Here is a 12051-nt window from a genome sequence, read left to right as displayed (position 1 = left end):
CGTCCAAACATCCTGACGGCAGACGAAAAGCCCTCGGTTTTCTTCTGGAGCCCCCTAGTGGTCATAGTTGGTATTACACCTCACCACGACGCGCCCACCTCCGTGTTTACAAGTGTTTTCTCTTCCTGTGCTTGAAACCTTTACTTCACATTTCTCCGTTTTAGCTGATTAAATTAATGGATAAAACACCAACGATACTTTAAAACAACCAATAAATGATCTAAAACATTCACAAGTGAGAATATGTTGATTTTTGTTGTATTTTATTATTAAAAAAAAAGAATTCACAATGTAAATTGAGTATTTTATTTTGTAAATATTTACAAATATATAAAATTACAATCTGTTTTCATGGCTTCAGTGCAACAATCAGGACACAGTTTAAACGACTTAAAAACCCAGTGTTAAACGTTCATAAGGAGTGAGTAATCATCGGTAACTTCACGTCTTCATCAGATCATTTTACAAACAAGATCACAGTCCGTCACACGACTCAGCGGTAAATGAAAAGCTGAACCTGGAAGATTACAAACCGCGTCTGTAAGAAAGTAAAGGACGTTCCGGAGCTGCAGAGCTCTCGGCCACGGCTCCTGGATCCCATTACCGTGGCGACGGCAGCGACGGAGGTCTAGGTGAACTTCCGGATGAAGCGCAGTTTGAGGTAAGCGATGGCGAGGAAGACGACGGTCATGACGGCCAGGGCCACGTGGTTCTGCCAGAGGCCCCAGGTGGAGAACTCCACGCCCTGGTCCTCCAGGAACTGCTCGCCTGTGCAGCTGCACACGCACAACACAAGGGTGGTGTCATTAATCAATTAATTACACTGCTAATTAACACGTTATGAAAATTAACACAATTCATTATGAGTGGCAAAATGTGCAAGTATTTTAAATTTGGCCCATTGAGGGACCCGTAGGCCACTTGGCAGGTCACCTCCCTCCTGCGTTGCTAGTCAAACAAACAAAGTAGGGTTTAATTTAGTTTGGTTTAATTATGCCTTGATCTTTTTTATTAATTGTATGTGTTGTATTTATTTATTTTTTATTTTTTCGTTATTATCTTGTCTTTTCTTTCTTTTCTTATTTTATTTTAGTGCCTTCAGGCGATTAAAAAAAAAATCTAATTAATTACAGGATTTATAATTAATTAATCTAATTAATCGCATTTTCATCTGCTAAAAGTCCCCAAATAAAGAATTTGAATTCGAGGACATTGCAAAAATGCAGTGCATTACTAATCAATTGAAAACACTAAGAAGAGAAGATTTGAAATCCACATTTTTATTGGTGAAGTGTTTCATAAATGAATTTCAAAAGAAAAAGCTCAAGCACATCAGCAAACCAGTTAGGCCTGGTGCATTATTCAAAAATTTACACGTAGCAAAAACGGTGGTGTTTTCATGCGTTTTGGCCATTTTTGGATGTATTTGTGGATCGAGTCACGTCAGGGGAGTCTCAAAAGTCACACGCAAATGCAGCGCAGCTCACAGACAAAAAAAACATGTGTAAATCAGGTTATATTTGTGTGTGCATCAAAAATACATTTATGTATTTTGTCCTACGCACGTGTGAATTGTTCTGTGCATTTGTGAAACGGTGTGTGCATTTGCGAATTATGAGACTGTTCTAGCTCCATGTGTGTGTGTGTGTGTGTGTGTGTGTGTGTGTGTGTGTGTGTGTGTGTGTGTGTGTGTGTGTGTGTGTGTGTCTTACGCGAATCCCGGGGGGATGACGGAGTGGTTTAACCCCTTGCAGAAGTTCAGCCCCGTAAACTCGTTGGCCTGCAAAGCCTGAAGACACACATGGATTAGATCCCCACAGAAACGCCCGTCACCCCCGTCATCATCTCTGCAGCGTTTACTCTACGTACGCTGAGTCCATATCTGGGAATACTGAGGTACTTCAACCACGCCAGCCAACTGATCATGGAGGGAACGTTAACCAGCAAACCTGCGAAGATCTGCGGACCAGAACCAGAAGAGACGCGTGAAAAGATGCTCGAGTCAATCCGCTGATACGCTGATGAGCGTGTACAATTCCTGAAAATAAACCTACACTCCAAGATTAAAACTTCAGAAAAACAGAGCAGATTTTCTTTTCATTAAACTTTTCTCAGAATTCTGAGATAATTATCTTGTTAATTCAGAAAAACAGCAGATTTTTTTTTTTCATTAAAACTTTTCTCGGAATTCTGAAATAATTATATCGTTAATTCAGAAAAAAGAGCTTTTTTTTCAATAAAACTTTTCTCAGAATTCTGAGATGATTAATTCAAAAAAATAGAGGAGATTTTTTTTTTTTCATTAAAACTTTTCTCAGAATTCTGGGATAATTATCTCGTTAATTCAGAAAAACAGCAGATTTTTTTTTCATTAAAACTTTTCTCGGAATTCTGAGATAATTTATTCAGAAAAACAGCAGATTTTTTTTTCATTAAAACTTTTCTCAGAATTCTGAGATAATTAATTCAGAAAAACAGAGCAGATTTTTTTTTTCATTAAAACTTTTCTCGGAATTCTGGGATAATTATCTCGTTAATTCAGAAAAACAGAGCAAATTTTTTTTTTTCATTAAAACTTTTTCTCGGAATTTTGAGATAATTCAGAAAAACAGAGCAGATTTTTTTTTTCATTAAAACTTTTCTAGGAATTCTGAGATAATTTATTCAGAAAATCAAAGCAGATTTTTTTTTTCCATTAAAACTTTTTTCGGAATTCTGAGATAATTCAGAAAAAGAGAGCAGATTTTTTTTCTATAAAACCTTTCTCTGTATTCTGAGGTAATTAACTCGTTAATTCAGAAAAACAGCAGATTCTTTTTTCTCAAGTGAATGCAATACGCTTCCGTACAATAGTCATCACAACATGATGATTATTTCTATAAAAGAAAAAAAAAACAAAAACGTGAATGTCTGTGCACCATCATGAAGACGCAGGCGATGGTCATGAAGATGTTGGCGATGGCGACCACGGTCTGGTCGGCGGAGATGGCCAGGGCCATGGCGGTGGCCGTGTAGGCCACCATGGCCGTGGTGAACATGAAGATGAAGAAGGCTTCCACCGTCGGCTTCAGACCTGCCGGACAACGACACCATTAGTTACCAGGAGAAACATCAAAATGTGCTCGGATAGGAAGACGCAGCCGTGGTTCCATACGGAAATCAAAACTCAGTACTCGAGTTGTAAAAACAATCAGGGGGGATGGTGGATTTTATCATATGGGGACAGATAATTTGTGCTGATTACAAATAATATAATATATTACAAATAATAGCAGTGACCAAAACAGCTGCAGAAATACTGCAGGAATGACATAGCAGCAGTTAAATGCAGCCTTCTGTAAGCTTTAAATATCCACTGGGCTTACATCAAATACATCAAAACACAACAATAAAAAACACTTTTCTGAACTTATCAATATGACTCTGTCCTTCACAGGATAAGTAACATGGATCACTGCAAAAACTCACAATCTTAACAAGAATATTTGTCTTATTTCTAGTTAAAATGTCTCATTTTAGTAAAAAAATCTCATTACACTTAAAACAAGACTCATCACTGGAAAAAACAACAATTTTCACCTGTTTCAAGTAGATTTTCACTTGAAATAAGTAGAAAAATCTGCCAGTGGAACAAGATTTTTTTGCTTGTAATAAGAAGATAAATCTTGTCTCACTGGAAGATTTTTCTACTTATTTCAAGTAAAAATTTACTTGAAAAAGGTGAAAATTGTCAAATAAGTTATTTTTCTGGTGATGACTCTAAATGTTGAAATAGCAGTAAAACCACATTCATTGATGAAATGACATACAGCAGGGGTAGGCAATTCCGGTCCTCGAGGGCCGGTGTCCTGCATGTCTTAGATGTTACCCTGCTTCAGCACACCGTGATAAAAGTACCTGTGTCATCAACAGAATTGTGCAGCCCTGGATGACAAGCTGATGACGATGATTAATTAGAATCAGGTGTGTTAAAGCAGGGAAACATCTAAAACATGCAGGACACCGGCCCTCGAGGACCGGAATTGCCTACCCCTGACATAAGGGATGGAAAGGGGGGATTGTAGTTTTACAGGGGGGATGATTTGGACCGTTTTTATTTCAGGGCGTCCACCTCCTACCCACCGATCATGAAGTAGGCGACGCAGGTGAAGGTGATGGCGGGGATGGTCCTCAGCGTGATGATGTCAGACAGGATCTTGCACAGGAAGTAGACAGAAACTCTGTAGTAGCCGCTGATCGACTCGTGACTGCAGAGAGAGGAGCAGGTACAGGAAAAAACTTGTCAATACAGGGAATGCGCAAGGACGTCACAGATGCGACTTCACAGCGGGTTTCACCTCTGAGTGTCAGAAAGACTGAGTGTCAGCGTAAACTTTCAGTTTGAGCAACTGGAAAACATCTAAAATGGGAAAGAGCTGTTGATCGACTGTACTCATAGATTTAGCAAGAAATCGGAGTTATCGTTTTACAGACTGCCGAAAAATAAGCTTAAGAGAGACAAATGGATCGCTGCAATTCACAGAAACAACTGGATTCCAGGACAGAAACGTGGATTTGCGGTTCCCATATGCCACTTTTCCACTAGTCTCGCTTCAGCCCGGCTCGGCTCGTCCCGGCTCCACCCGTGTGTTTTTCCACAGCCAGGGGAGAAGTGGGGGGGTTGGGGTGAATCTGCTGTGACGTACTCGATTGCGCAGCACCTTTGTTTGTGTCGGCGCTGATCAGAAATCAGCTGGAGCCGCGAGCGGCTGAGAATAAAACAGCCCGTCTACATCGCTTTTTTAATTCTCTCCTCAGCCACCAGGTTTATGAACATCTGCACCTCAGAGTTGGATCACCAAACAGATGTTTTGCGCTTTATAATAAAATCGCCGCGAGTCGCGAGTCGCTCTCGCGCTGACTCCCGCTTCCTGATTCAAACGTCTGACCGCCCCGCCCCCGACCAATCAGTGACGCGGAGGGTGGTGACCTCAGAAATAGACCCGGCTCAGCCCGCAAAGAACCTTGCCAGAATCGTTACAGAAATAGTATCGGCTTGGAGCGGCTCTACCCGCCTCAGCCCCTAGTGCAAACGTGCAAGACGGGGCCGCACCGAGCCGAGCCGGGCGGAGGCGGGACTAGTGCAAAAGCGCCAATATTGTATCAGGTAGTGTTGGATTTTTGGGTAGCTAACGTTAAACGGTTAAATCGTAAAGTTCAGTGTCCTCATCACTTTAATTTCTACAACAAATCCTGCCTTGAAGTCGGACCAAGCGTCAAGACTTTTGTAAGCCTTCAAGCTTTGCTTCGTGTATTTCCCCGGCGTAGAAATTAAGGTTTGGTGGCCAAATATTAATGTCCATGGACCACTGGTTCTTGGTAACTGTACCAAATATTAATGTCCATGGACCACTGGTTCTTGGTAACTGTACCAAATATTAATGTCCATGGACCACTGGTTCTTGGTAACTGTACCAAATATTCATGTCCATGGACCACTGGTTCTTGGTAACTGTACCAAATATTAATGTCCATGGACCACTGGTTCTTGGGGTAACTGTACCAAATATTAATGTCCATGGACCACTGGTTCTTGGGGTAACTGTACCAAATATTAATGTCCATGGACCACTGGTTCTTGGTAACTGTACCAAATATTAATGTCCATGGACCACTGGTTCTTGGGGTAACTGTACCAAATATTAATGTCCATGGACCACTGGTTCTTGGTAACTGTACCAAATATTAATGTCCATGGACCACTGGTTCTTGGTAACTGTACCAAATATTAATGTCCATGGACCACTGGTTCTTGGGGTAACTGTACGGGTCACTGTCAAGTCCAACTGCCTTTAATTTAAGCCCATAATCGGCTGTTATCCCATCTTCTCCACTAGTTGCAGCCATTTTTGCTGATGTTTTACCACTCAGTGCCAGTAAGGAGGCTGGTCCAGTGGGGAAGTGACGTCAATGCATGTCCTCTATAAGTTTTGCTTGTGCTGTGAGAGAAGAAAAGGTCAAACTAAATGATCATCAGATAATAGTTAACTGCAACTATGTCCACCGTTACTTCACATGATACTTGACTTTAAAGTGTTTTGTAGCAGAGCAACCACACGCCCCCATGTGGTCGGAGGAGGCATTTCCACTTAGATAGCCTTTAAAAGTGACGTAATGCACATTTATCCCCCCAAAATGTAGGATTACTGGTTTAATGTCTGGTTTTAAATACGTCCTTGTGAGTAATGTGCTGGTGTGACACCCACACGAAGAGTTTCCTCTCGGCGATGAAGAGTTCGGCCGCCGACAGCGAGCTGAAACACTGGTTCACCACGATGAAGAAGAGGGAGCCCACCCTGAAACAAGAGCAGCCTCTCAATAGTCTCACACTCATTTAAATAAATACATACATGCATTTGATCAGTGAGTTCATGGCTGGAATACCTGTTCTGGATTCCACTTTGATTGTCTTGGACGTCAAAAAAAAAAGCTCCAACGATCACAGCGAGGAAGATCGTCACGGCAACCTGAACAGACAAAAGACACGACAATGACGATGGTAATTAGTACAAGCTGTTGGATGGATGGATGGATGGATGGATGGATGGATGGATGGATGGATGGATGGATGGATGGATGGATGGATGGATGGATGGATGGATGGATGGATGGATGGATGGATGATGGATGGATGATGGATGAATGATGGATGGTGTCGGATTAAGTTGTTTTGAGGCAAGGACAACTACTAGAGCTTGCAACAATAAGGTTTAATCCACAAACGTTTGTAGGCGGGATCAGCGTGTCAACATACATGCAGCCTTCGGCTCAAAAAGATCCCCGCCCCTCAATATGACGTCACTCTTAAAGTGTCCCCACATAATGACATTACACCACATCCCCCTTACTAAGGCTGGAAAATACCCAAGGCTGTAATCTCTTTTCAAATCACTTTTTTTTTTTCAGTTAAACCCTGAACATCAGAATAAACATACTATGAACTCAATCACATTCTAGATCCCTAAAATCCAATTTTTTCATTCAAAATATGTTATTCCTTTTTTTTTTTCACCAATAAACAGCAATATTCTTAACCCCATTTCTTTTCAAAAAGAAAACACAGTATCAGTTCTCCACCAGAAATCACCTAAATGAACCATCCAAAATAACAAACGAAATCAGTGTCTTTTTTTTTTCCATCCAGATTAATTTTTCTTTTCCTCTCCTTCTCTCTCTGCTTCTACAAGTCCAGTCTCTGTGGCTTTCTAACTTCTCTGCCTGACCTTGTTCTCATACACCCAGGTGTGCTTTGAGATGGTTTAGGTGGAGACAGAGGTCCAGAGTCCGCACGTGAAGGAATGTCCTCCTGCACAGGTTGAGTCACATCCTGAGACCCCGCCATAGGCACTAGATGTTGACGGTTCCTCCGCAGTGTTCCTTGCGGCCCACTCACTAGATAGGATCGCGGGCTGTCGTGAGCGGAAGTCACAGTTCCTTGTGCCCTAGCGTCTGTAATCCAAACCTGGTCTCCAGGTGACAACGTTGTGAGAGCTCTTGCTCTGTGCCTCTCACTGAAACACTTTGCATCCATCAGTCGCTTCTCTCGCTCCTTGTGCTGAAGTGCTGGCAGGTCTGGTAGAGCTGGCTTCAACCTCTCAGGAAGGATGGGTAAGGTGGTACGAAGACGACGACCCATGAGCAACTGGGCAGGGCTGTAGCCGTTACTCAGGGGAGTGGCCCTGAAGGCCAGTAGGGCCAGATAAGGATCTTTGGCCTTTTTCAGCAGGTTTTTAACTGTTTGGACTGCACGTTCTGCTTCGCCGTTGGCTTGCGGGTACCTAGGGCTGCTGGTTACGTGCACAAATCCATAGTCAGCTGCAAACTGTTTCATCTCGTGTCCCGAGAATTGAGGCCCATTGTCTGAAATGAAATGATACGGTATCCCGTTCCTTGAGAACATTGATTTCAGATGGACTATCACGTCAATGGATCTAGTCGGGCTGAGTTGTGCTATTTCCACCCATCTGGAAAAATAATCCACCACCAGCAGATATGTTTTATCTTTCAGAGTGAATAGATCTGCTCCTAACTTCTGCCAGGGCCCGTCCGGGAGTGTGGTTGGCAGCAGGGGTTCTCTGGGGTTGACCCTTTCTTTGATGCACTCTCTGCAATTGAGTACTAGTTCAGTTATTTGACAGCTCAGACCAGGCCACCACACCGTCTGACCTGCTCTTTCCCTGCACTTAACTACCCCCTGGTGCCCCTCATGTATTTTGTCGAGAACATCATTTCTCATGCTGGCAGGTATCACTAACCTCGTTCCACGCAGGAGCAGTCCGTTGTGCACACTCAGATGTGCTCTCTCGTGCCAGTAGTGCTTGACAGGGCCATATGCCTGGTGTCTCTCTGGCCAGCCCTCGACACAGTACTTCATGACCTGGGCACAGACGCTGTCAGCGCACAGCTGTTCTTGGAGCTCAGTTAAGTACTTGTCACTCATAGGAAGGTTGTCCAGGACTGAGTCAACATATATATTGGTGTCCTCCATCAAGTCATTTTCTGCTCGCATCACTCCATTTTTGAGTGGAGCGCGAGAGAGTGTGTCCGTAGTTGCAAGGCTCTTTCCTGGCGTGTGTGAGATTGTGTAGGAGTACCTCATTAAGCGCATCCTGAACCTTTGTATCCTAGGTGGCAGCGCGTCCAGAGCCTGCCCACCCAGTAGACTCACAAGCGGTTTGTGGTCGGTCTCGAGGTCGAAGTGTAGGCCCAGAATTAAGTCGCAAAATCTCTCGCAGGCCCATGTCAGCGCCAGTGCCTCCTTTTCCAGCTGCGCATAGCGCTGTTCAGTGTCTGTCAGGGACCTTGAAGAATACGCTACTGGTGACCACACTTCTCTGTCCTTCTGGAGCATCACTGCGCCTAGCCCGTAGGACGAGGCGTCTGCTGATATTTTCAGTGGCTTGTTAGGGTCGTAGAGGTGAAGGACCGGTGCAGTGGAGAGCTCCTTTTTGAGGCCGCAAAAAGCCTTCTGTTGTTCATGACCCCAGTACCACTGATTCTTTTTAGACAGTAGATCTCTCAGTGCTTTATCCTTCTCTGCCAGGTTAGGTAGAAATTTCCCTAACTGGTTCACCATTCCCAGAAAACTTCTGAGCTCGCTTATGTTTGTAGGCTCCTTCATGTCCTGCACGGCTCTGGTTTTGTCTGGGTCCGGCTTCATGCCGTCCGCTGAGATGACGTAGCCAAGGAACTTGACCTCTCTCTGTCCAAACTCGCATTTTGACATGTTCAGTGTGACCCCCGCTTTCACTGCTCTCTCCAATACAGCATGTGTCCTGGCATCATGCTGCTGCTTCGTAGCCCCCCAGACCAGAATGTCATCCATGTGGCAAACTACACCTTCTAGACCGGAAGTGACCTCAGTCACCATCATGTTCTGAAAGTGCTCCGGGGCAGAGGAGATGCCGAAAGGCAGGCGGTTAAAGTGGTAACGCCCGAATGGCGTAATGAATGTGGTGTAGAGAGCGGATTCTTTGGCTAAGGGAATCTGCCAGAAACCCATGTTTGCATCCAGCTTTGTGAAAAATTGTGCTCCTGTGAGCATGCCTAACGTCTGCTCTACAGAGGGAAGGATATATTTTTCACGACACACTGACACGTTCAGTGGTGTCAAGTCTACACAAATGCGAACGTCCTCCTTGTTCTTTTTCGGGGCGACCACCATGCCACAACACCAGTCTGTTGGTTCCTCAATGCGGCTGATGACCCCTAGACTTTCCATCCGTTCCAACTCCTGTTTCACTTTGCCCATGAGCAGTAATGGGACTCGACGTGGCACTTTGAGGGAGAATGGCTGTGCGTCGGGCTTGAGTTTGATTGTATAGGCCTTCTGTACCAGCCCAAGTCCACCACACAGTTTCGGATACGTCTGCCTTACTGTCTCCTGGGTTATAGTGTCAACTCTAGCCACTAACTTGAGGCCTACTGAAGCTGCCCTACTTAACAGCGCCACCTGTAGTCCTCTCACAACAAAGACCCTCTCTGTAATGTTCCTCTCTTTGTAAGAGAGCGTTTCCGTGGCCGACCCCAGGACAGTCAATTTAGCACCCCCTGGCCCATAGAGTGGTTTGAGGACTTTTTCTAGTACCCCCTCTCTGTGCATGCCATTGTACATCTGCTCAGAAATGGCTGTGACGTCTGCTCCGGTGTCTATTTTAAAGAACACTGAGCTGCCCCTAATGCTGATGTCAGCCATCCACGGGTCCTCACCAGAGGATAATACACCTAAGAACAGTTCATTCACATCTTCTGCAACTTCATGTACAGTTTTGTTCGATCTGCACACTTTTCCAAAATGGCCACGTTTTCCACAGTTGTAGCAGTCTGCACTCTTAGCTGGGCATTGTGACACTGGGTGCGAGGGTGATTTTCCGCATTTTCCACATGCTTTACATTCAGCTTTGTTTTGCACAGGTTTATCAGTTCTCCACGTTTTGTGCTGCCCCTGTGTCTGATCTTTATTTCTGAATTTGTTTTGTTTTCCCCTCTTGAAATGCATAGCATCCATGGCTGTCTTGCTGGCACTTAAATCTCTCAGATCAGTCTGCTGTCTCTTAATTTCCTCAGACTGTCTGGCCATTGTGATGGCTTTTGCTAGTGTGAGTTGTGCATCTAGTTGCATCCTCTCTGACAGAGATGAATCTTTGATCCCCACCACTAGTCTGTCTCTTATGAGCTCATCATGTAGATCGCCATACTCACAGTTCTCTGCTAGTGCGTACAGTGTTGTGATGAATGCGTCCACTGGTTCTGAAGGCTGCTGTACCCTCTTGTTGAATTTGGCCCGTTCATATATGACGTTTTTCCGCGGGATGAAGAACTTGTCAAATCCGTCTTTGACCGGAGCATACCGCTGTCGCTGCTCGGCTGTTAGGTCCAGCCCCCGTAGCACGTCGTCAGCCTCGTCCCCCATACAGTATACCAGTGTGTTCACCTGGTTTGCGTCGGAGGAGGAAATCAGGTTGCTCGCCTGTCGAAAACGTTCAAACCTCCTTATCCACTTCTCCCACTCCTGTGGCTTTGCAAAGTCGAAAGGTTCCGGTGGTTTTATGCTGAACGTCGCCATCGGCGGTGCCGCATTCGCCGCCTGGGCTGCTGCTGCTGCTGGCGGAGCACCCTCCTCGTTGTCGCTCATGCCGGCGTGTGTCTGTTTCCTCGTGAATGAAAGTCACTTTTTTCTGCCGCGCACCGTCGCTCAAAGTAGCTCCACTTCTGACACCATGTCGGATTAAGTTGTTTTGAGGCAAGGACAACTACTAGAGCTTGCAACAATAAGGTTTAATCCACAAACGTTTGTAGGCGGGATCAGCGTGTCAACATACATGCAGCCTTCGGCTCAAAAAGATCCCCGCCCCTCAATATGACGTCACTCTTAAAGTGTCCCCACATAATGACATTACACCACAGATGGATGGATGATGGATGGATGATGGATGGATGGATGGATGATGGATGAATGATGGATGGATGGATGATGGATGGATGGATGGATGGATGATGGATGGATGATTGGATGATGGATAATTGGATGGATGGATGGATGAATGGATGGATGGATGATGGATGATGGATGGATGGATGGATGAATGGATGGATGATGGATGGATGATTGGATGATGGATAATTGGATGGATGGATGGATGAATGGATGGATGGATGATGGATGATGGATGGATGGATGGATGAATGGATGGATGATGGATGGATGATTGGATGGATGATTGGATGGATGGATGATGGATGGATGGATGAATGATGGATGGATGATTGGATGGATGATGGATGGATGGATGGATGATGGATGGATGATGGATGATGGATGGATGATGGATGGATGATGGATGGATGATTGGATGGATGATGGATGGATGGATGGATGGATGATGGATGGATGGATGATTGGATGGATGATGGATGGATGATGGATGATGGATGGATGATGGATGGATGATTGGATGGATGATGGATGGATGATGGATGGATGGATGGATGGATGGATGATGGATGGATGGA

General features: G+C 44.7%; 1 protein-coding gene across 1 annotated transcript in view; it reads right to left on the bottom strand.

Moving 5' to 3' along the window:
* Window positions 1-290: 290 nt before the first annotated feature.
* Window positions 291-12051, bottom strand: part of abcg2a (ATP-binding cassette, sub-family G (WHITE), member 2a) — a 54775-nt gene continuing 43014 nt past the window's right edge. Inside the window, exons 13-19 of the mRNA XM_061709409.1 lie at window positions 6424-6506; window positions 6246-6335; window positions 4123-4247; window positions 2919-3073; window positions 1870-1959; window positions 1713-1789; window positions 291-776 (exon numbers count right to left, since the gene is read on the bottom strand). Of these exons, the coding sequence (XP_061565393.1) occupies window positions 629-776; window positions 1713-1789; window positions 1870-1959; window positions 2919-3073; window positions 4123-4247; window positions 6246-6335; window positions 6424-6506 (768 nt within the window). The 3' untranslated portion in view covers window positions 291-628. The remainder of the gene's footprint in view (window positions 777-1712; window positions 1790-1869; window positions 1960-2918; window positions 3074-4122; window positions 4248-6245; window positions 6336-6423; window positions 6507-12051) is intronic.

The sequence above is a fragment of the Cololabis saira genome, chromosome 20, assembly GCF_033807715.1.
Source record: "Cololabis saira isolate AMF1-May2022 chromosome 20, fColSai1.1, whole genome shotgun sequence".
NCBI classification, from domain to species: Eukaryota; Metazoa; Chordata; class Actinopteri; order Beloniformes; family Belonidae; genus Cololabis; species Cololabis saira.
This window is presented reverse-complemented; position numbering and strand designations above follow the sequence as displayed.